General features: G+C 36.2%; 1 protein-coding gene across 1 annotated transcript in view; it reads left to right on the top strand.

Annotated features, from left to right (window-relative positions):
• The first annotated feature begins 4,884 nt into the window (after positions 1-4,884).
• The window catches only part of FAP (fibroblast activation protein alpha), a 41,327-nt gene continuing 20,359 nt past the window's right edge, over positions 4,885-25,852 (top strand). Inside the window, exons 1-12 of the mRNA XM_072874074.1 lie at positions 4,885-5,144; positions 5,412-5,496; positions 12,866-12,961; positions 14,881-14,975; positions 15,123-15,197; positions 15,391-15,443; positions 16,477-16,549; positions 18,168-18,288; positions 18,849-19,003; positions 20,113-20,216; positions 20,542-20,677; positions 24,139-24,183. Coding sequence (XP_072730175.1) covers positions 5,139-5,144; positions 5,412-5,496; positions 12,866-12,961; positions 14,881-14,975; positions 15,123-15,197; positions 15,391-15,443; positions 16,477-16,549; positions 18,168-18,288; positions 18,849-19,003; positions 20,113-20,216; positions 20,542-20,677; positions 24,139-24,183 — 1,044 coding nt within the window. The 5' untranslated portion in view covers positions 4,885-5,138. The remainder of the gene's footprint in view (positions 5,145-5,411; positions 5,497-12,865; positions 12,962-14,880; positions 14,976-15,122; positions 15,198-15,390; positions 15,444-16,476; positions 16,550-18,167; positions 18,289-18,848; positions 19,004-20,112; positions 20,217-20,541; positions 20,678-24,138; positions 24,184-25,852) is intronic.

The raw sequence follows: 25,852 nt of genomic DNA, 5'->3' as shown, positions 1-25,852 counted from the left end.
TGCTTTAGGGGGAGGGGAAAAAATCTAATTTCTGACTGAGAAGAGCAGCACCTTTCAGATACCAAACTGATACAGGCCATTTTGGGATTAGCTACTTACTTATAAACAAATTATAGCATTATGAAATAAATACACACACTGATGAGTTTTCACTATAGCAGTTTTGTAGATTAGAATGTGCTTAAACTACAGAAATTGTGGTTTCTTTATAGGTTGAAATTATTCCACAACAGTGATTTATACCACTAAACTACTACCTTAGAGCTGTAAAAAAAATCAGGCATATTGAGAGTTAAGAGATTATATATGCAAAGATGTTTCAAGACACAGCAATTCCACAGGTATTTTTGAATGATACAACTAAAATAGGAAAGGCCAGTGGGAGAGAGGGACTGTAAATGCTTTGTAGTGTATGTGTTTTACATTTGTATACATATTTATATAATGCTATTCTTACCTTTATGTATTGTGCAGGGCAGAACAAATATGAAATCTTCACCAATTTCTTTATTCAGCATTAGATACTTCATTAGTTTAAAAAATCAAACCGTTCCCCTCATCTAGTGTTCTTAGAAACTCTAAGTTACTCTGTTTCTTGTATTGTAGTATTTTGCTTAATACTGAAGCTTTTGGCTACTTCTAGAATCTGCTGATTTAGCATTAAGTGCAGGACAAATTTTACACTTTTTACACATTGATCTGAGAATCTGACTATTTAAAAATGTTGGAGATTGATAGATCACAGGATTGTAATTTAAGATTTGTTTTGTTCATGTGCTCAGTATGTGATGAGATGCTATGAAATATACTAAAAATTAATTATTAGCATAGTCTCTCTTGGTAAATAATCATAATCCAGATCATCTCTGGATTTCTGTATTCATGAGTTGTTACAGTTATGTAAATGTAACATAATACACTGTACATAGCATTTTCAAGTGTCTGAAGTAATTTATTCAGTACTTTAAAGAAGTGTAAAACCCTGGTAAAAAGATGATATCATTACATAGATTGCTGCTGGATCCTCAATCAGATAATTTTCCATGCTGAGTAGATTTTCTGAAATCTGAGCTTTTGATACTTCCCTTTAGTGAAGCAACAAGAGCATATGCAGCTGGATTTCTTTGTTCTTTTATAGTTGAGTTCAACAGGGCTGTATCACAAATGTGCCTGGGCTTCTTGTAGTTCACCTGTGTGCTGCTGTTATACTCCCAGTTCCTAGCGTGACTCAGCCACGTTGTCACCAAAGCTTAAAGAGTGTTTGCACAATCTCACTTCAGCATAATGCGTAATGAACCTCAAATGAATCCTGCTGGCGTGTAGGATAAGGAATTTCCACTTCAAGTTATTGTCTCTGAATGGGGTTGTAAAACGTGCCTATAATGTTCATCCAGGAAGTGTGAAGTTGTAAAAAACAAGCTAAATTGCCATATTTTATCTGCTAGTTACTTCTGCATTTACTGCCTTTATGGACCCAAAGTCCTCCAGGGAGTGTGACAAATCCTGATTGTATTTTCTGCTTACAACTTTTATTTGTTCACAAATGTGGACAGAAGAAAAACTATTAGTCACTGGGGATTTGTCTAGCTATGTGTGTGGCTACTTATGAACTGGTTCAGCTTTAGCTGCATTTTTATTATTCTGTCTACTTTTGGTCTAATGTCATGCACAACCTACATCTGTAAATCTGCATTTCCTCATCTGGAAATTTAAATACTTTAGTAACCTTAGAGTATTTGCATAACTGATTGGGTAGTTGCTGCACAAACTGAATATGTTTTCTGTTCCGTAATTTGTCCATTTCTCCAACTGATTCACCCTCTTTCTAGCTTCCTTACACTTTTATTTCTGTCTTACATTATGGGATTCTGATGTTGCAGAAGTTAAGAAGAGCTTTGGCTATTGTTTGCTGTTTGCTTCTTCGCTTGTACTAGTATAAACAGTCCAGAGAAGGGAGTTCAGAGCAACAGATCTACAAAGCCTGTAAAGGTCATTCTCTGCCACGTAAATTTTGTTTTGCTTCTAATGCTGCAACCTTTGTAAATCTTACTACAGCACATGCCTAAATAATTAGACTTCCAAATTAGAAAAATACATAGTATGCAGTATATAGTCATTTTGCAAAGTCTTTTAGATCATGTGAGTTTGAATCATTTCCTTTGAGGCATTCTCTAAATATGCATTCATTAGAGGAAGCTGCATATTTGGAAATGAAAACTAGCCTGATCAAAACCTGCATTTGCAATTTTGTGATGTTCTGGTTGTCAGAAATAACCAATGTTAGTAGGAAAAAAAATGATTTCTCTGGACTGTGTTATTGAAAATACATATGGAATTAACCACAGAATGCTAGGAAATAAGTAACAGTTTGGAAATATGAATAAGAAGCATGAGTTACATGGGGAAAAAATTCTTTTGTCACAATCCTTTTCTGTTTTGGAAATTTTGAGTAGCTGTGGTTTTATCTTGTTAGGAAACACTATTGTTTTTGAGCTCAGTTCTGCCCTTCATATACAGTGTATCAGGAACAATGTATTTTAGCCTTCTCAGCCTTTTTTTCCTGCATGGCTTATGTCAACAGGATGGATCTTATTCAGAAACTTTATTTTGTATAACTTGTACTTTACTGTTGTGACAAGAACTGGGGAGAGAGGGGAACTGAGTTTATGGGAAAATAAGGCATGTTTCATATCACTGTTTTTTCCAGACAATTAATTTCAATTTCTTTTCAAAAATCCCACCACCAAGACTAATGTAAGGCATGTTGCCAAAACACTGCCCAGATCAGCTGCTGTCTCACCAAGGCTGCTGTAATGGTTAGGGTTCAAATTCCAGCCCATGCTGTTAGGCTAAGGTTGTAACTTGACTACCTTTGGTGGTAAAACATTGAGGTTTTTTTCTCTCTAAAACATTAGCCCAAGTTCTGCTGGACAGTTTGGTGTGACAGGAACCTATCTCATCTACTATATTTTCAATTTTCAAAGAAGCCAGAGGAGGTGATGCACCCAGCTACTACTGAATTTCAGTAAGATTTGGGTACGCAGTCCTTGTTAACCTCCTCTGAAAAATCATAGTCCCTGTTCCTGACTACCACGTAGAAGCACCACCATTCTGGACTCCTTTCCTCACCTTCTTATTTTTCCCTTTTTGATGTTAAGCACAGGAGAGAAAGACAAGGCTGGTGCAGGGAGAAACATGAGGTGATGCACACATGCAAAATCAACAATGCCTAAGCCCAACCTGCAACTTCTAGTCACCGGTCTCTTAAGTGAATATTCTGTCAGTTTGTGGCCTTGTTTGGCAGTTGACATTTACCACATGGGCTGAGGCAGCAGCAAGAAGGAAGCTGAGCTGGGCCTGGGGCTGCGGCTGGGCCTGGCCGCCCCGAGCAGGCTATGGAGGCCAAGCTGAGGAAGGCCTGCTGCCAGTGCCAGGCACTGCTGTCTCCTCTGGCATGGGCACCGGGCGAAGTGGCTGGGAAGCTACGGGCAGTAAGTGGATGATAGGCTTTGTTTCATAGCTCAGTCCGCTGCGGCCATCCCTGGTGCCTTTCTGTACATAACACAGAGCCTGAGCCCATGGCTGCAGGGCAGAGCACTCTGCACAAGTGTTTGGTTGGTGTTTCCTCACAACATACTGTCTGGATGAATATTATAAAGGGTGTGAGACTGTCTTTTTTTGTTTGTTTGTTTGTTTGTTTGCCTAATAACACATCTGAAATGCCTGGCCCAGTCTCAGGCGCAGGTTAGTCATCTGAAGGAATGATTACTGGCTCTCTGGTAGGAGCACTGGAAGGATTTCCTTTTTGAGATCATCCTTCTGAGACCTGGACGTCGCTAATAAGCAGTTGTGCGTTATAGGGTGTGTGGAGATGAACTAAAGAGCACGCAACCTCACCGAGCCATGCTGGGAAGCCTGAAAGCACGGGGGGTGCTGGGAAAGAGCAACGAGCAGTGAAGAAAGGAGGCAACAGCACCGAGTGCTCCTGAGAGGCGCGGGTGCCTGCGGGATGCCGGGCTGTGCAGGGGTAGGCTAAACGGTGCCACCAGCCCAGAAAATGTTGCCTCGTTTAAACGTTTCTGTCTCTTTTCAGCCCGGATTGCGCCGCTACGAGGCGCGCGGCCGCTAGGGGGCAGCGTGCCTGCTCCCCTCCCGCCGTTATTCCCCCCCCGCCCGGCCGTTATTCCCCCCCCCGCCGTAGCGCCGATGGCCGGTGTGGAGACCCGCCTGAAGGGAACGGGGCAGGGTGCGGTCTGCCTGCGCCTTCCCCTCCTTCCCCAGCACTCCCCAGAGCGGCTCTGAGGCAGACCAGTAGTAAGAATATTTGGGTAAAGTCAGTCTAATGAGCACGGCATACTTTTACTTCCCTTTTCGAGCGTTTCTTCTCTCTGCTGAGGGATCTTTTATGTAACTTGACACTGCGGTCTCGAGAGAAGTTTTCCCTGTTTTCAGATGACCTCGTTTCAGTGCACTAAGTAAGTGCAATTTTCAGAATTTGCACTGGGCCAGTAGGTACTTACTTCTCTAAGCTCTGTTACATAGCTTACGGAAGTTTGTAGTTTTCTAAGAAAAAAAGTAATTCTCACATGTGGAAGACATTAAATGATATTTGTTTGTGCTTCTTGTTTTGCATTCTTACGCCATCATTATTTCAGAAAGTAAACACATGAATTATACATAAAAAATAAAGCTATTGGATTTTCTTCTAATTCTCTTTAGAGAGTAGAAATAAGGTCGTGACTATGTCCTGAGAATGTGAAGATTGCCAAAATACACAGTAGATACTTCTCGGAGAAAAACAGTACATATCAAGTAACTGTTGAGTCATAAACCCCTTAAGTTAGTGTAAGCAGATGTTGGTTACAGCTCACATTGATGGGAAGTATATAATCACCACCCCTATAGCCACCCACTGTCCATTTCTGGTTCAAGAACTTCCCCAAAAGCCTGTTTCTAATTTTATGGAAACCCTTTGAAATTTGGCACAGTTTTCAAAAGTATGTAGGGAAAAAAAAAGTCTGCCAGAGGTTTGGCCTCCAACTGTGAAAACAGACACTGCCTTTTCAAACTCCTCTCCTAGATCCACTGACCAACACCCAGAAGACAGAATTTACATTATTTTAGAATACGGCAGGAAAATGAAGGTCTGTATGCTGCTGAATTCAGCTTTTGGTAACATTTACATCTGTTGTTTTAAACTGTCAGCTATTGCACAAGGCCAGGCTCTGATGTGAAAGTATTTGTTTTAAAGAAGGGGAAGTCTTTTCAAATATACTGCAGGGACATTTTTGCTTGTTGCTTGGATGGATTACAGCAGTTAGAGAGAGTGGGAGGATTTAATTATTTACAAGCCATAGAAGCATGCTTCAAGCAATATTAGAATGTAATTATTGTTTGTTTCTGTCCTGCAGACCCGGCTAAAAATCATATTTGGAGTGGTTATATGGCTTTTGCTTTCCTTATTACTTTTGTGTATTGTACTGCTTCCATCAAGAGGTAAGGCATTTGTAATCTAATGTAGCGTAAAACACAGTATCTTTAGCTCCTATGGCTTCTAAAGTTCACAAAAATTTGTCAAATCATCTTTAGGATTGTCCTGTCAGAATTGTTATGGCTTTATCACTTTACAGAAATGTACTGACAGCTGAAATATCCTGAAGGTAGGATTTAAATGCCAGCAGATGTTGAAACAAGGAACGCCTTGAAGTGAAAAGCACCTGAATTAACTTTATTGTGCATGTTATATAATGTTCTTAGACAGGACTGCAAAAATAATTCTCAGATCTCCTCATATTATGTTATTTTTTGTGTTAGGGGTTAGGAGACTCTCACAAACTGTTAGTAATTTCCTTTAGCTTGGTGAACTTGTATTTGGTTTTAAATGGTTGTGTAATAATTACAGAAGTTCTCTATCCAATTACAAGTTAAACATTTTGTTGTAGGTAGGGTATGGTGAATCATTTGTGAACGTATTTAAGACTGCATTTGAAAATTAAAGTCAGCATTGTATAAACCAGGGATGCATAGTTTGCTTTAGTATTATTATGCCAGCTGTAGGTAAATCAACACAGTGTGGTCTGCTGAGTCCTCTGGTAAAATCTGAAGTGAGTGTGGTTTGAAATTTAGAGCCTCAGTGGCACTGACTTGATGGTAATTTTTTTCTATGAGCGGTGTAGTAAGGGCAATACAAGTATTTACGTGGCCCTTTCACTATAGCAGATTAATTGAATGACTCTGAAATTATTAAAATAGCAATAAAAAGTCTATATTCCAGTAACAGTATCTATTTAAAGGGATTTTTTTTTTCCTATTATTATTATTTGTTCATGTGTTGGCAGGGTGACTGAGATGAGGAAATCAGTTTTGCACTTACAACTAAATGTTATAAAATCAGCTATCTGCTTAAGTCTTGTGAAAGTTAAGTCCTGTAATTAATATGCAGGTTTTGTGAAAGGTGAAATCACTTCCCTACCTGATATTTCTGTGGAATATGGTTATTATGGGTTCTTTCGTTGAGAGGGGTTGGAGGTTTCTGAAGCAGTTGGGGTTGATTTTGTTATGCAGCATATGAATATGAGGATAGATTACATCAGGGTGGGAGGCAGTGCTGGGAAGAGATACCACCTCAGAGTGATAGATTTGAGTTTTACTGTCAATGATGGGGTGCCAGATTTTTTGGCTAGCTTAAGCATGGTAAAATCTGAGCTTTTATTACTAGATAAATGTATGGTATTGAGTCAGACTTACACATACCAAGTCTGCATGTTAAGACAGGGCAGAATATTTTTATGAGATTTAAATAAAAAAGAGCAGTGAGGAAACAAAGAGGCTGGAGACCAAGGATTGGTTTGGCAGCCTGAAGAAGTTGCTAAAGATCATGGAAGGTACTGTAGGAGGAAGTGAATATATTTTTCCTTTCTGAAGTTATCACGTACTAGCTCACTGGTCTTAGTCGAAGAACTCTTTTCATCTCTGTGGTTTCTTGGAATAGCGGCTTGGTAACCTGTCATATCAGACATGACATTTAGATCCAGTAGAATGATAAAGAATTTATCTTACTTTACAGAATGCTTTTGAAGGAGCATTTTAGACAATTGTGGAATACACAATTATGTTGAACATGTCTGATTATGGCCTGTTATTCTCAGGTGGAACTGCAAGCGCTGCAGTTATCTGTTTAAATGCCTAAACCTTTTTTAATTCTTAGTAGTCTACTGATCAGTTGTAAAAGGAAGAAATATAAATTAATTTTGCAGTTACAAATTTTGCAAGTTGAAGACAGACAGGAAATAGCTACAGAGATGGAATGTTGTTTGTACATTCCACCTTTACTACTGCTTAACTGGAAGGACGTGGCAATCTATAAAGACAATTAATTGCATATGAGAAATGTGTAGACGCAGACTGACTAAATTTCTGTTTAGGAAATCAGCAAAGAGAAATGTCATCTGGAATTCTGAAAGAACTGGAAGAAAGATTTAGTTCTGGTTTTGTCTGCTAAGTTTCTAGTAATTTCATGATCTTCAGACTTTTCAAAATGTGATAGCTGGTTTTGGTTTACACATGGAAGAGTATAAAAATGTGAAAAATTCTCAAAAGTTATACTGGAAAATAATTTTCTGTTTGGAGAGGATAGGAAGCGGGAAATACTTAGTTGTGGTTATTACATAATTTCTGTGGGGCTGAGAAGAGCAAGGCAGGCAGTCTCAATGTAGTGAATGGCATCTGTGCCTAAGAAATTAGTGACAGTTTTTTGACATTTCTTTGAGTTAGGAATGTGCTGTGTGATTTACCTTACTATGACAACCCAACTCTAAACAGTTCAGAAAGGTTCTTTTCACTTGTACCCTGGTGTAGCTAGTCCTGTTCTTCTGCAGCATAAACAAGAAAGAAAATACCTGTCTGCAGTTGAAAAGCAATAGCAGAACCACAGGCAGAGTTACATTTAACTGAATGTATTGCTTAGGCTCCAAATTAATCTTTTCTTCTGCGATTTTTAATGAATATCCAGAATCCTGCCTGTCAATGTGTCTGTTCCCATTGTACGCTTGACCTAGGCCTGAGACCAAGACCTTGGTTCTCTGGTGTTGCAGATTAGGTCATAGGGCATACTTCTTAGCCAGAAGGTGGTGAGCAGCCAGTTTTTTAGGAACTGGTGGTGTTCTTTGCTACACCCCAGCCAAATCCATTTTCTGATTCAATAAATGCCTCCCTGTGTTCTGATGCAAAGTCAAACAGGGTGGCTTCCTTTATTGTGGAGTGGAAGAAAAATTATTCCAGTCAGGAATTCAGTTGCTGGCACTGAATTCAGCTGGAGATGGTGCTGTTAGTTGCTGCTTTCTAATTGAAATGGGTGCCTGGATATTTGACTTACAACAGAAATAAAGCTAAAGAGAAATACTCATCTTGGACATCTATCAAAATTGGCAAGTGACAATAAAAGATTATAATCTCTCAGCTGTTGCTGAAGTTTCTTGTAATTGAAAATCAATAGATTACTGTGATAGTGTGCTTCCACCAAAATCTGGTGGTTCAGTCTTAGCTACGAGTTCGGGCTCAGATCTAAGTAATAGTGTAAACCTAGCTACAGTGATCTGTACACTGGTGGCAGAGAGCTATCATAAGATTATTAGAACAGAGTAATAAAAAACAATATTGACATGGATTAGACTAATTCATACCTCTTCTGCTTGGTACTTTAGATTGCATAAAAATTGGTAGGAATTCATACTGAAATCTTTCTAGATGAGTTTTGAAAAACTAATATGCTCCATTAATTTATAGTCCCTTAACAGGGTTCAGTCTGCTATTCTTGTGCAGCTGTGGTCTTTGACAATACTTCTAGGACTGAGGGGCTGGGTAGGCCTTTTCTTTCCAAACCTGAGTAGTGCTTTGAAGAAACTCTTTTGTTGCTTAGATTCTTAAATCAGCATTAAGTGGCTTACCCAAAACAGGCTCTATTAGTTTTCTGTGCTTATTCACATGCTGGTGGCAGAATAAATAGTCTGGTTTAGGACTAATTTGAAGAAGTTACCACAACAATCTTACCTTTCCAAGTCTATGCTTAGAAATAATGTATGGTGGCTATGATCTAAGGTAAATTTTTATACTAGCTTTTCTTTATAAATATATTTTCTGAAAACTTACTTTACAATAACTGAAAGGGATTATAATGATTCCTTCTCAGTGTATAGTTAGAGAGAGACTTTTTCCTTTCTCAGACCCTTATGCAGTAGAGATGTTAGAGTCAGAAGTAAACTAAACCATTCTCATTCTAGCATGCTCTAGCTTTCTATACACAGTTTCCATTCCTAGCAGTAACAAGAGTTGGATCATACTGTGGAACATGACTTGTTCAGACTTCATCTTCTCATTCCAAAGGGTGTTTTTGAAGTAACCTTCACTGATAAAGCAGTGGCACACCTCACAAAAAATGACTGAATGTAATGCAGGTATGGAAAAGCAGATTCAGCTGATGTGGAGCTGAGTGTGACCAGAAATTCTGGACCAGGATCAGGAGTGTTGGAATTAATTTCTGATGCTGAACTGGGCTGTGGTTTCCTCAAGTGGAAGGCTGTCTTCCTGTGCATGTTGAAGGAGCTTTTGCTTTAGCTATTCAGCATCAGCCCAGAGAGATGAGAACGGACACTGTAGTCCAAAAGCAGAATATAATACCATCTGCAAGCTGGCTGTCCCAAGATGCTAACCAGTTTTCTTTTGGCAAGTCATCTATTTGCTGTGTAGCAGTGGATGCTAAAGAAAATACATATAAAAATACTTATATATTAAATACATATAAATACATATAAAATAGATATCTACAGCTACATATATAAAAATACCAAATACAGAAACCAGAATACTTTCTGATTATTATGTATGCTTGGTTTAATTTGGCAGGAGTAGACACAATTTATATGGATGCACATTAGACCATGTTGTGGAATAAGCCAGCAGGTCTATGAAATCTAAAGCAAGGGTTGTGTTGGTCTACCCACATCCAGTCTTGAAAAGGGAATAATCCTCATAATACAAACATAATTTCACAGTGATAGATTAGTGTGCATAAAGTTAATCTGAGTTTAATGTAATTGAAAGTTCTGCTTTCTGTGTTTTATTAAGCTCTCTCACAACAATGAACTGAACAGTAAAGGAGAAGGTATCTGCATAAAGCCAGTGACAATTAATAGATGCTTACAGGGTTTTATCACCACAATTATACATGTACGTTGAATACAGTCAAATGCATAAGTGAGTAATTGTGATCATGGAATATATAAAGCAAGTTACACTGTGAAGCAAAATAACCAATTCAGTGCACAGAGAAATACAGAACTGCACCCTGTAAAGAAATGCAAATGGACCACAAAGGATTAAAACTGAGGCAGTGGGGTGGTAAAGGGAGAAGAGCAAAGCTGAAATTCAGTAAGGTTTCATTTCTGTGGTTGGCTCTGCTATTTGCTTCCTTTTTGTCCCTGGGCATCTTTTTTCATCTTTGTTATTTCACAGATAAATGAAACACAACAGAAGAACTTACCAAGCCTATCAACAGCCATCCAAATCAATGTCTTTATAGTGCTGCAGACACGTAAAGTATTTTTCATGTTAGGGTCTGTTCTGTGAGCAGAGATTTTGAATACTATTATTGAACCAGTCTTTAGTTACAGAAGAAAGAATCAGCAACAATTATAGGAAACAATTAAAGATGCTGCTTTTAATTAAAGCATTTAAACATATCTTCTGTTGCCTAGAAACAAGCATTCAAAATTGTAAGTAATCAAGTAAGAAATAGTTGTGTTCAGAATTTTTGCAGTCCACTGGTAGAAATTCAGATAAGAGTGGACACATTTTGAAAATCATTAGCAGTCATAATAAATTATCACAGAATATTAAGTATGTAAGGGTGAGATGGCTAACAGAGTAAAGGTTTAAATTAGAGCTGTGAAAATTAGCCCAGAGATGAGACATTTGTGATATTGCTTGTCTTTTTAGTAAAAAATCCTCTTAAGCTCAGAGAAGGAACCAGGAAATTTTACCAGATTAAGGTATCAAACAGGACTGCAAATGTAAGCCTCCTATACACACAACCATGGAAATAGATGTTAACAGTGAAGTTCTTTTGCTAATAGGCATGCTCACTTAGAGAATTTAAACTGAAAGCTAGTGATAAGTAATCATCACTCAATACAAATAGAAGTGAATTCTTTGGAATTGTTTTCTATGCATTTTTTTAAGTTTGCCCTCTTCTGTGCTTATCATTAACGTATCAAGGATCTCTAATATACAGTCACGGTATTAGCAAGAGGAATTAACTTATTGAACTTCTTGGGATGTTTTCTGGACATATTGCTAGCTCAGAGTTTATACTGATAGGTTTTTGCCTATGGATTGGCATTCAGTTTTATTTCTCATGACAGCTTTCTTCTGCATTAGTGCAGACAAGGCTAGTGTCAACAGTCAATCTGACATGTGTATTCTACAGTAAGTAATAGTCACTTAGCAGAAGAAATCATGTATTATCATTACAAAGTACCATAGAAGAGAATATGAAGAAACATTTCCCAGGAAGTCAGTGTGATCTTAACAGAGAGGGCAGCTGTAATGAGGAAGTGATGGAGCATGATATGAAACCTGAGGGCAACAAGTCATCTTGATTATCTGGCTGTCATCTGAGAGCTCTGAAGGAACAAACAGGGGAAGTGACAGAGATCTACTAGGTTGCAGAGTGACATCCCCACTACCTCCGAAAACCATGGCAAAAGTCCCCTTGATTTTAAAGGAGAAAAGCATAGAATCCAGAATGCCTAGACTTAAAAGCTGCCGTTAGTATGGTACTGAACTTTAAAAACTGGCCTTTATCAGAAATGTTCCTGTGTCTTTTGAGGATTAAATATTTTGAGTACTCTTTCTCTTGTGAACTGCAGAGTTTTTCTTTTTTTGCTTTTTATTACATTTTTATCATGGAGTTTGTCATTTCCATGCACTTAGCAAGCCAGCATTTTCAGCATTACCCTCTTCTCATCCAGGTGATTGTCCTTAAATTTTGTTTTTAAAAACTGGCCTAGCTTAAGGTGTTTAGCTTTGGGAAGAAACATAGTCAGACAGGAGCCACAAAACGAGCCACAATTTTGTGCATTGTTTTTATATGACTATCTGATCTGCTTAGAAATCAAATATCAGAGTACCTGTCTTCTCTCCAGAATCATTGCCAATTTTCTTTTGCAGCATTAAATAAAAAGTTGAAGTTTGGGTTCACTCATTCATTACTTTTCAGAATTATTTTTACCTGTATACCTTCATCTGTTCCTTTCATGTGGCTACTAAGAAATACATGTGGATGGTGATTATTCTGCAAGCCTTATATCCATCTTCTAACACTGGTTGATGAGGCATTTATGAAATTTGGCAGTAGGGGTTTGTACGCACATCCTGTTTTTTTACTCTCTGATGAATATGTACAGGTCCCTATTAAAACAGTTGTCTCTACATACCACACAAGTTCGTGAAACCCATGCTTTAAAAAAAACTTTTGTCTTTTATGTGGAAAATGCTTTTCTTGGACTCACGGGTTCTACAAGTAAATATGTCTGAGTGAATAAACGACTAGGTGAAATAAATTAGTTTGTCTAGTTTCTAATTTTCTGTTCCTAAAGGTGAGTCCTTCAGAGGCTGGAGGACCTTATCAGAACAGTAACAGAACTTTCTGATGTGCCTGCTCTCTGCATAGTTCCAGCATTATACTATCCTCGCTGTTCCCTGGTGCTAAGTACAGAAAAAAAAGGAAATATTGGACTAGTAATTACTTCCTTTTTTTTTCTTTTTCCACTTCACAGCATTGCATTAACAGAAACTGTCTTATTCTTAGTTGTCAACACAGATGATGGTCCCAGAGCTCTTACATTGGAGGATTATTTGAATGGAAACTTCCAATATAAAACATTTTTTCCATATTGGGTGTCAGGTAAGTAATACCTTTTCTCAAACTTCATAAGCCTTTCTAATATGTATTTCCAGACTGGTTTACACAGACTCAGAAATGTATTTTTCTTCCAGCTTTACTGAGAATGAATGCTAACTATGAAATTAAACAATCTGCTAGTCAAAACTTATGGTTGAAATTTACTCTTCTGTCAGTCATTCTAGAAATTCCAGGTATTTGACGTTTCAACAGACATGTTTGAGTCAAGTATAAACTATCATTTTACAGTTACATTTACCATTACACAGGCCTTCAGTGTTTTATTTCTTTTACTGTCATATTCATTGCAGCAAGTGAAAGAAATATGTCAATGTGTCAGTCATTTCTTAAGCAATCTCCTTTTTTGTGTTTGTCACAGAACTTTTTCACTTACCATTTGTAATAATTGAGGTAGCCTGTCTTACAGGCCCCGTTCTTCTTTGTTTTCAGTAGTACCTAGCTCTGCAATGACCTCAACTGTTCTTATCTTATTTAAGGAAATGCTGACACTGCTGAAATTCCTGAGTTCCAATGCATTGCATAGAAAATAAGGTTGAGTTTCTAAGCAAGTTCCTTAAGGTAGAAGATAAAGACATGAAGTTAATTGCTGCTATGTGTCTGTGTGTGGGTGAAATACTAGTCTTGTTATCATTGAATTGCAGCAGCACCAAAAGGCTTGAGCTGGATTGGATTACACTCTAGTACACACACTACTACCACTCCTATCTATGCACTGCCTCAAGCAATTACTATTCTTTGACTAGAGACAAGAAACATAGTACTGTTCACATGGAGTCTTACCAAGTTAGTTTTAACGCACAATTTTAGAACTAAACTGAAGCCTTCCAGGACATTGCTAGCAGCAGTTCAAGTTTTACAGTTAACAACTTGAAGTATGTTGACATCACTTGTACAATTTAAAAATTAGGTCACCATTTGTTAGAATTCTGTCTGAAGCATGTAGGCAGCATATCACCTAAACCTAATATTCTCCTTCCCTCTTTATATCCTTCTCACTTCAATTTATCTTTCCCCTTAACAGTCACAAAACTCATGCAAAAGTCATGCCATAGATTCCATAGATAGTCATGCCTACAGCATTCCATATGCCTACTTTTCTTCTGAAGCAAGGAGTTAAAATTGAATATCTCTTCCTAAGGGGGCCTGAGATCACCACAAATGGTGTTACACATATCATAGAAGTGTGCTCAAAAGATCCACTGGTGATCTAATTTCCTAAAAATGAACACCCTATACAATGTTTCAGGCTGCTGTTAAACTGTTAACGTCTCTCTCTAGCTACACCATGTAATTCCTTCTGTCTGTTTATAGCAGTAAAAATAATGATGTGAAACTAAAAGTCTGATCTTCATTCTCTACCAAACTATGCTCCGGTCTTGAGCACAGGTAGGGTTGAATTCCGTTCTCATTGAAGGCCATTCACCCTCACTTTGTAGGACCTATGTGAGTAAGGGCAGTATCATTTATCTAGTGTCAGTTACATGGTACTGCTGTTACTTGCAGAATATGTACAAATGAGAATGTCCTGGTGAAATTATAAGCAAAGATCTCGAGTGTTTTCTTTAAAACATTTACATTGTGATACTGACCTTCTAATGGGTCTGTCCCTGGTATTCTTGATCAGACATTACTGAGAATAAAATCTGGCATTTAATTATAAAGTTAACTAGCTGATTCTGTGTGCAGTGTGTATTCTTGAGAACACACTCAAGAACCCTGAAGACAGTTTGTTGATAACTCTGTACCTTGGCATCATTAGAAGAAAAACATTTTTTATGTAGATGCCAAGAGATATTTGCTCAAAATCTATTCACTGACAGAATTGTGAATACTTTGATAAACGGATCTGTTCTATAGTATCTTCTGTGCAAGGTAACAGCCTTTTTATCTTGTTTATAAAGATAATGAATATCTTCATCAGTCTGCAGAAGATGATATTATTCTTTACAATGTTGAAATGAACTACCCAACTACCATCATAACTAACAGCACAATGGTACGTACCTTTTCAATTAATAAAAAGGCAGCAAAATGCAGTTGCGTTTCAAGTACCAGTTTAAAAGTGAGTGGATTAAAACCTGACTCATCAAATCTTTATTTAAAGTTTTTTTACTAGAATCTAATCTACTTCTTCATCTTTCAGAAACAAGTTAATGCTTCAAATTATGTGTTGTCTTCAGACAAATATTTCATAGCTCTGGAAAGCAATTATTCAAAGGTAATTACTTTAATATATCGCTTAATTAAATATTCAGTTTCATTTAGTATTTTGTTGATTGCCATTGCTATGGATAAATGTTTCTTGGTACTTTCTTGAGAAAGGAGTAGGCTATGAAAAGGCAGCTGATTATTTTTAATCAGATTATCTTTTTCCAAGTTAATAATATTGTTTTCTTGCTTAATTTTTGCAGCTGTGGAGATACTCTTATACAGCATCATACCACATTTATGATCTCATATACGGGTAAGGCCTGATATTTCTTACAGAGAGCTATGGTGAATACTCTAGTGATGTGCTTGCAAGCATTTCCGCTGAAAAACTCAGTAATGTGACTAACACTCTGCTTTGATTTTGCCTGAATCTGTCAGGTTACTTGTTTGCTTGAAAAAAAATGGCCTCTAAGAAAATCGTACAGTCCTTTCATCTACTCATCCAGGTATCTGGACTGGTTTATATTTCATGCCTTAAAACTTTCACTGCTCAAGATTCTCATCTTTTTTTCATAGCATAATTTAGCATAATTTTCTCCCACTTCAGTCTCACACCTGATGTCTCCATGCCTTTCTGTTGTCTAATTCATCCTTTTTATGGTTGATCTAATCTTTAGCTTTCCTAAAACTCTCACCTCCTTTAGTGCTCCGGTGATCTTGTAACAGTCCCTCTTGGTTTCCTCAAAAGTTTACAGCTTCTCCCATGGCATTTGATCTCTTTCCCAAGATCTTCCCCAAACCACTTCTTTCCACCCAAGTTCAAGGGAGGCCATCTGCTTCCCCAGTCATCACCTTTTTATGCCATAAGTAGCAGCATGACCAAATGCTTCTTAGTTCTGAGCAACACTGAGCTGCACTGAGCTGCTCCATTCTTGGGAAACTGTTGGCTCAAGGTGACAGGAAAAGATTGCTGCAAGCCAGTGTAAGTAGAGAGGTACTGCGTGTGGGTCATGATCCTTAATAAATGTTGTAACTGCTGCTGTTATGCTTGCCTCAGCGTGCTATATCCTGAGTTCACATTTCCCAATAACTTGCTGAGATGGTAATGCAGACTGTTCTTAGGCTGTTGAATATGTTTTCAAAGGGTTGAGTTGCAAGCCTTTACCAGCACTGGTGCACACCATCACATTACTTCATGTCTCACTGCCTGCCTTAATTTTGCATTGCTCAAGAAACAAAAAGCTGTTAGAAAATATAGCCCTTCATGAATTTTATATGAATGTACAGTATAATGATCCATTTGCACTGTGCACAAAAAGCCATCTCAACTTCTTTCCTTTTTTTAGTGGCTTCGTAACAGAAAATCAGCTTCCACATAAAATTCAGTATATGTCCTGGTCACCCGTTGGACACAAATTGGTCAGTAAAGATAATGAAGTGCTAGAATGATTTTGCTTTGTGTGGCTAGAAGACATTTATTTGCCTTTGGTTATTATTTTGTTAGGCCGTATTTTTGGCAGGCCTGCGTGTATTAACCTTGGAAATGAGCAAGAACAACAAAGAAAACACTTTTAACTTGTTAAAGTTTAACCTTGTGTCTCAACAGAAGAATCCATGTTCTCAGCTACATTATGTGTTTCAGTTCGCTAGCCAGTCTCTTATCAAGAATTGACCAATATAATTGTATATAGGATTAAATGTCGTTTCAAGGCCTGAAAACTAATGTGTTTTCCTTTGACACTGCATAACATGTAAGTTTACTATGGAGATTTAGAGATGCAGTATTTAAAATATTTTCTAAAATTTTTACTCTAGGAAATGGCTGCCAGATCCTTATTACAAAAAATGGGTTTTGTGTTTTTTTTTTATTTAATAGAGACTTGATAGCCAAGTATGTTTTTCTCAGTAATTGTAATAGACCTATTGAATATAGTAACAAGTTTATAAACTTTTTTTATTCTTGGTTCCAAAGCATCAGCCCAATAATAGTTAGTGCTTTTTTAACTACTTATCCAGTATTGACAACATATTTGTGCAAGAAAAAAAATGTAAACATCATACTAATTTCAGAAAATACCCAGGGAGTGGGCTAAATATGAATGGACAATTTATTAGGAAATTTTTTCCATGTTCTAGGAGAGTATTAGTTCTCTCAATTAATTTAAATATTGTTATTTTCTTTATCAAGAATTCTGAAGACAGAACACAATGAAGATAGTTTCCTATCTTCCTAGGTCTAATAGTCTATGATGTTTTTATACAATAGTCCTTGTATCTGACAATTTTAGGAGTTGCTTTGTTTTTCATTTAAAGCACAAAGTAGTTAAATTATTACACTGATGTTGCTAACAAATGCTTATAGCTTCAAAAGGCATAATTTTCTAAGAAAGTGATGTTTCTTGTGCTGGTTTCTTAACCACATGTCCATTCATTTGGTTGAAATTTAGAAATACCCAAGGTCTGCAAGCATTTCTTGCAAGAACTGTCTTTTGGTAACTAATTTACTGGAAAGAAACAAACCAGCCCAGAGAGAGTAAAACCTTTTTTTGTCTCATCTCACATCACCTAGGCCTTTTGACAGATTTAGAAAAGTTCAATTATTTTCTTTTTAGTCGTTGTGCATTTGTTTTTATCTTCTACTTTTGGTGGAACCAGAAGGAAAACTCACAAAACACTTTGTCTGAGGGTCTCTTAAAAAAACACAGCAATTTGAATAAGTTTCAAAGATTTTTTTTTTCATTATTTTCCACACCAAAGCTAGCCACAGAATCCTCTGAAGTTTATTAAAATCAAAGGAGTTGTTCAGGATTTATTCTGACATAGCTGAACATAGAATTTGGCCTGTAATGTATAATTTATTTACTGAGGCACCTACTCTTGCAGAATTTGCGGGGGCTTTTAGTGTAGCATTTATTTCCCATTTTGTATTCATTATGTCTTCTTGTTGGTATAATGTAAGAGCATTGACTGCAAGAGATCTTACTTGAACCCCTGTTATTGGTGCCTATACTGATAAGAAATACTTTCTTGTCTTTAGGTATATGTATATCAGAATAATATCTATTTGAAACGAAGTCCAAGAGAGGCACCAATTAAAATAACTAGTGATGGAAAACAGAATGAAATATTTAATGGGATTCCTGATTGGGTCTATGAAGGTAAGTAAATCTTGAAGGGCAACAACTAACATGTTAAAAACTTTGTTTAGATTACCTGGTTCTCTCAATCCAGTCTAAAATATCTGTGATGATACATTATTTTTAGAGCCCTAAGGATTACTTCATTTCCATATTTTATTTGCCATACAATGACTGCATTTTGTATTCATAGTGTGTAACCAAAATCCTGAGTCTTTTGTTACTGAAACTATATCAGAACTTTACAAATTGGGCTTCCTTCTTCTGCACAGGCAGTGGCTGGGAATTAAGGTTTAATAGAAGTTTTAATTTTGGTGAAAATTTGGCACTTCAGTGCATTAAAAAAAAAAATAAATAAACACATGTGCACATGAAAACCCCAACTGAGTTAAATAGGATCTGTGTGCCTGTTTTGAGAGTTCTGAAGGCCTTTCAGAATTGAGATGTATTGCAATATGTTTGGTGTTATTTAGTATAACTCTCTTTACATGTCTAGGTTGCTAAGAGTACAATGCTAAAGTAGATTAGAAGATAGATAGATTACAATGATAAACTATTATGATTTATTTTTTTTTCCTCAGAGGAAATGCTAGCGACAAAATATGCACTGTGGTGGTCTCCAAGTGGAAAATATTTAGCATACGTACAATTTAATGATTCTGACATACCAGTTATTGAATATTCATATTTTGGTGAGGACCAGTATCCTAGAAAAATAATTATCCCATACCCAAAGGTATGTTTTCTCATTCTTTTGACTTACTTTCTGTTGACTTACTTTCTGTTGAACAATGATTTATGACAATGATAAAATTAACTGTGCTTAAAAACTGGTTGTATTACAGTGGTTAAATCCACTCTGGCCTAAATTAATGAAAGAAAACAAACTTAGGCCAAGTTCTGAACAGGTATAGGTACATTCAAAAGTGTAGATATTTAATAATACCAGTGAAATAAATGGAATTACTCATGTAAGTAAAAAGCATGCTCAAAAGTACATGCTTGCATGATCAAGCCTTGCTTTTTTCAATTGAGTTTACTTATTGTGATGTGTTAACTATGCAGTTGTTATTTTTCATTACAGTAAATGAATTATGAGACATTTTTTATTTTAAAAAATAAAAGCTATGACAGCTTTAGTTTATCTGCATACTTCATAGTGCTTTTTGATCTCAAGGGACTTTGGTTTTTAACTGCTTTCAAGTGCCAGATCTAAGGCAAAAAGGTTTTGGGTTGGCATTTCTTCAGCATGTGTTAGAGAGCTCTTCTGATTCTTGTCATGTTCCTATGATTGCAAATGATCATGTTAATGTATCTGAAGAAGTTAACTCACCTGTCAGCTGGGTTCCAGTTCTAAAGTAAAGATGGATGGTTTAGGCCACACATGGAGGAGAATTAAAAAACTAATAACGTATGCAATGAATAAGCAAGCATGAAATCAGTTTAAGCTAAACCATTTTATTTCACAGCTGGGATGTCAAAGAGCACTTACAATCATGTGAATATACTCTTGGAGTTTTATGCCAAAGTAAGTGTAGTGTGTGCTGCAAAGATCCACGCTGCAAATAGAACGCTGGTTCCCATCAAGCACGTTTTCTGTATAGAAAGGCACTGAATTTGACTGTTTAAGAGGTTTTCTTCTTTATATATGAAATGATGCAAAGTTAAGTAATGTACTACTGCTGTAGTGTCACTCTGAGATCTTATAAGACCACATTTGCCCTTTTATACTCAGCTGAATACATATTTTGTAACCTATCTCCTTTCCTGCTCAAAGTATTGTAATTTTCTTGATCTGAATTGTTCAGAGCCTGATTTGAATAACCTGATACATTTTCTTTGAAGGCTGGGGCTAAAAATCCTACTGTTAAAGTGTTTATTGTCGATACTATTAACGCCGAAGCATTTGGTCCTAAGGAGGTGCCAGTTCCTGCAGTCATAGCATCCAGGTAGTGTGGCCTCAAATATGTCTTCTCTTTGTTAAAAAAGTTTTTGTCTATTTGTTTTAAATGCTTGAACCTCTGAGTTGTTTTCTGTTTCTAACAGTGGAGTGCGATATTAATCTCCTAGATGGATCAGAAGCTAACTAGAAATGTATTTTGATTCTGTCTGGCCATATGATACATTGCTACAAAGGACAAAAAAACTTCTCTAAGACAATGGAAGCTTTGCTATTGTCTTCCACAGAGCAATATGGGGGATACAAGCTGTAGCAATGCTTCTATATTCCTGTTCTTTAATAACCACCCTTTCTTTTTTTCTATTCTTTTTTAGCGATCACTATTTTACTTGGCTTACTTGGGTAACAGATAGTCGAATCTGTGTGCAATGGCTAAAGAGAATCCAGAATTTTTCAGTCTTAGCTATTTGTGACTTCAAAGAAAATTCAAATACTTGGGACTGTCCAGAGGTAATAAAGTTGGACATATAAGCATAACATTGCTGAAATTAATATTTGCTAATCCCACCTGTATAACTATTTTAACACCTACTGGTCATGCACAGGTTGCTCTTATTTACTTGCAGAAGTATATTTAATCTTGCCCTGAATTCTTTTAGAAAATAATTGCGTTTCCAGTGTTTGATCCCATTCATCTTTTAGCTACTAGTGATACCTTTTTCAATATTTTAGTTGCTGGGGGAGAGGTGAAAAAAATTTAATTGCACCAACAAGAAATAAAATCACCAAAATATTTTTTTAGTGAGGCTTAAATAACAATCAAAGCAACAAAATTAAGAAGAATGCTACTAAGCAGCTTTCAATACTGTTGTTTACTTCCTTCTTGCTCCCTTATCTTCAAAAGTGGAACCATACAGGATCTTTATTGTTTTTTAAAGAAAATCTTGTTATACTACCTTGAAATTTCATACTAAGTCTGACTGAATCATGTCCTTTACGTTTAATTTTAAATTAGTTGAAAGAACATACAGATTAAAAGTAAGGCAGGTTTTCAGGAGGGAGAAATTCTTCTCTCTTATCAAATCATACAGTTGGAGAAAGCAGGCAAGTTTTCAGAAACACAATCCCTTTTTCAGATCTGAAAAGAAAACTTGAGCCTAATTGCAACAGTAGCTCTACATTTTCTTTGAATATGTCATTCTGTCATTAAGACAGTTCAGAGGGAAAACCATGCTCTAAGCAGAAGGATAGCTTAGATGGCCTAGCTATCTAAACCTATATGTAGACAGTTATAGAACTTATGCACAGAAGCCTTTCTGAAAAAATATTTCTTTAAAAGACCTTGTAAAGCTTGAAGACTGTAGACACTGATAAACTCATATAGATCCTGAAGGAAAGGATAAGTCTGATGTTTCAGTAACTCTAGTACAGAAGTCTCATTTACTGTCTTTTAGTATTGATGCTGTTTGCATGTCTTTTTTTTAGAGTTTATGGTATGGAACACATATAAAAACTAGCATTAGGCTGAAACCTTGAACTAATGGGAAATAAAAAGCAAGAATACTTATAAAAGTGTTCTGTATAACTGATAAATTGTAAATTCAGGGTTTATTGACACAGCCTTTGCAAGCTGAAAATAATTCTTATTTCTCTATGATATGACAATTGTTGGAAATTTAAAAGGAAGTTAAGGTACTGTTCTTTCAAAACCATTATCATTGAAGTAATTTTCCACAGAGAGATATCTTAATTTATTAGGACAAAATACATATTTACTGCAGCATTTGGTGTGTTTGCTAAGTAATTGTTCCACTTTATAAGTACATTAACACTGAATCTCTATCTCGCCTCAAAGTAACCTGCATTTTAATAACTAAATATTTTAACATTAAAAAAAAAAAAAATTAAAGGTTCTAGGATTCTACCACAACCCACCGAAGTACTTTAACACAAGCTTAACTTTAAGCATGTACACAGTTTTATTTATTTCAGTAGGTCTATTTATGTGTTTAAAATTAAGCATGTGCTTAATTGCTTTGCTGGAACCAGACCAGAACAATTAACATCTTTCAGGACTGTGTTCATGATCCTTGTTTAATTGCATTTCTCCATGAAACCTTATTTATGGAGTCACTACTGACGTTTCTATAATTCTATATTTATACAGTGATACAATGCTTTTATCACATTAAAGTTTGCACAAATGGCCAATTGAAGGAGTGTGAACAGATGGGAGTGCTGCATTAGTTCTATTTGCTGTTAGAAAGTATATCTCTGTACGTTTCCATTGGCAAAAATAGTTCTCTTGTTGATTTCAGATTAAATTGAGACTCTAATGTACAATAAATGTGCTAGGCTTTATGTGCTTGAAAATAATAACAAAATATAATCTACAAGATGTTCCTGAAGTGTCGATTCATCAAAAATGTTCATGTGTTCAAGTCTTGCTCATGTGAATAGACCACAGAAACCAATATGACTTCAGTGGAACTATTCATGTGAGTAAAAGCTAGGCATATGTTTGTGAAATTGGGATTTTCTATAAAGATGCCAGTTCTCTAAATTCTGTAAGTACTTTAATACACAGAAAAAATCCCGTAGAAGTCAATGGGACTACTCATATGAGAAGTTAAATATATCCTACATGTACTATGTCATCAAGATCCTAGGCTTAATTTAAAGAAAGAATAAATTTAGGATGCAGATATAAAAAATACATCCCATTTTTCTTATCTTAAAAGAAATAAAATCCATCTTCTGCATTAATAGCTCAGTGGGGCCCTTGCAAAGTACTAAACAGTCTTCTAAGGGGCAAGTACATGCAACTTTTGCTCAGATAAGTCACTTTGCAGGGACTAAATTGAAAGGGAGAAAGCATGGTTCTGAATGTCAATGAGATTACATTGAGAATAACAGATACAAACCATATTCTTTAGAATGCAAATTTGTTGAATTTATTTCAGATTGTAAAGAAATACTGTATTAAATGAACAGTATAAAGAAAAGTTTGCAAGATAAAAAAAGAAATACATTGACTGAATGCAGGTTTTTAAATATTAAATCACTTGCTCCATCCCACAAGCAAGATATTACACTCTTTAATGAAAAAGTCTTAGGAAAGTATTGAAAATGCACTAGAAACTTTATAAGTAAAACATAAAAAAAAATGTAAAAGCACCTTTAGCTGCAGGAGGTACTGATACGTTTATGCTCAGTATAAGTATTTTTTAAAATCAGCTTTAAGAATGTTACAAGGAGTTAAGACCTGCTAAACTTATATTCATAGTCTCAGGATACGATAATCTGGGTGTTTTTAGCTGCCTACATTATCTTTGCCAATCCTTAATTCTTCTTTCTAAATATGTTATTTGTGAGATTTTTTTTAAGTGTTGAAAATCAGGCCCTTTAATATCTCTAAGCTGAGCACCAAATATGGAGGCCCTTGATTTATATGTACTTTACTTAGTTAAAGTATTTGGGTTGTATTTTTAAGGTTTTTAAGGCTTACATTTAAAAGATGTACCTAGTAGTCACATTACCCATTGTTATAAATCAACATCACAGCTTTGAAATGAAAGGAAATATGTCACATGAACCAGCTGAGAATCTAACACAGATTTTTAATATTATTCCTGAAATTATTTTACTTGGTTTTTACTGAAAAATTAATGAGACTAAGTAGTTTTTAGTTCTTGCTTTCAGTGAAAATGTTGCATAAGGTTAAAACAATTACTTTAGATTTTATTTGGCTCTGATGACAGCTGTTAAAAAACAGTATTTTAACTAACACAATGGTATGAATACAGTAAAATTATTTACCTCAGACAACCTTCAAGTCCCTGAACCTTCATAGCAAGTATTCTAAAATTCTCCTTTACAGGCGGCTACAGATTTTTTATTTGAAGATTTTGAATCTCCATAAACTCATTCTTGAACTTCTTAAAGAGTGTACATATGATTTTGTTTTTCAGAATCAACAGCACATAGAAGAGAGTCAAACAGGATGGGCAGGCGGAGTAGGTTTTCTTCTTGTACTCTGTTTCAATTTAATGAAAAGCTACAGCTTTCATCTTCACAGCAGTGTTTTGAAACATGAAGCACCATTCTAAGTCATACAACACTACTGCTTAAACCTGTTGCACTGTAGGACTGAGACTTTTAATGCTGTGTTAGGCATAGTATCTGGCTACCTGCTTTCTGAGGTTAAAAACCCTTTTTCTGTCTCCTTTTGCAAATCTTAGACCAACTGATTAGACACGATACTGAAGTGAGGGAAGTCATGAAAAGAGATAGATTCGTAATTCTTAGAAGCATCCTGGAGGCAAAGAATAGATGTAAAATTCCTCTGGTGTCACTAGGGCAAGAGATAAGATCGGTCATACCATAGCTTTTTAAGAATAAAAGCTGTCCATTCAGAACACAGTTTCAATGCCAAGTTCTGCACATCTTCAGCTAAGGAGGAACCTTCAAGGTAAGACACCCCACTTACAAGGGTAGTTGATACTTCTCTGCAGTTACCCCTAAGCAAAAGAAATTTTCTCTACCCAGTAATCTTTATCTTGGAAGAGACATAACACCAGTCTTGGGGAACTCACAGTAAAAACAAACCCGCAAGGAAATTGTAAGAGCATGAGATCAGTATTTACAATCATATATTCTAACAGTGAATATGTATTATTGCTTATGTTTACTCCTCAGGCAGATGAAGTTACCAGAATTCAATATGGGGGACCTCACACTGTGACTGAATATCCTGCAGTGGACTTAACTGAGAGTTTTGATTTTCAGTATGCTGTCCTTTAAGAGACGTGTTTTTATTTGAAGTGAAGATTACACATTTACAAGGATTGGTTATTTTACTTGGTCCCTTCCTTTTTTCGCCACTTCTCTTGAGGTTGTGATGACAGGTTTTTATTAGAACTAAGAAACTCTACACATGCATAAATCCCTGCTTTAGCCTTTGTGGGATTTCAAGCATTAGGAATATTAGAAGCAGGCTCCAGAACAATTTAGCTTCTGGTCACAGGTTCTAGTCAAGCTTGGGTTAGTATTATTCAAAAGTCATACTCACTCAGGAATGTTTCGTGCTCTGTTTGAAGTGCTTGCAGGTCATTCTTCTGTGATCATATTTTGAAAATAAAACCCACAGTTGCAGTAACTCATCCTTGACTGACAATTTTAGTAAAGAGGTGATGGTTTGAAAGGAAGCAAAAGTTGAATGGTCTTACCTGGGATAATCTGTTCTTTAACATTAGTGGAACAGTATGGGAAACTTCAGATATCCATTTCCTTAGTGCTGTATTTGCTCAGTGAATCAGCCAAACTGTGGTGCACAGGATTCTCAGTCTGGCACCATTCATGAACATTAGCTTTATTCAGAAACTAATTTTTTAAAAATCAACTTACCTATTTTTTAATAACTAAAGGTCACTCAGAATATACAAACAAATTATTCCACTTATAAGTAGAGAGCTTGCATTTGTGAGGTACTTGAACTATCTATATTATCAGCTTAAGAAATCTGACATGGCGGGTTAGAAATTGTAACGTGTACTGACTGGGAGATTGAATATCATAGGTAAACACTTGTGCAAAGTACTTTGTCCCATCTGAACTGATTAAATAGTCTTGTTACTTTTAGTATGTGTACTATAATCTGCTCAACAGCTTGGGCACTGTTACTTG

The sequence above is a fragment of the Ciconia boyciana genome, chromosome 10, assembly GCF_034638445.1.
Source record: "Ciconia boyciana chromosome 10, ASM3463844v1, whole genome shotgun sequence".
NCBI classification, from domain to species: Eukaryota; Metazoa; Chordata; class Aves; order Ciconiiformes; family Ciconiidae; genus Ciconia; species Ciconia boyciana.
This window is presented reverse-complemented; position numbering and strand designations above follow the sequence as displayed.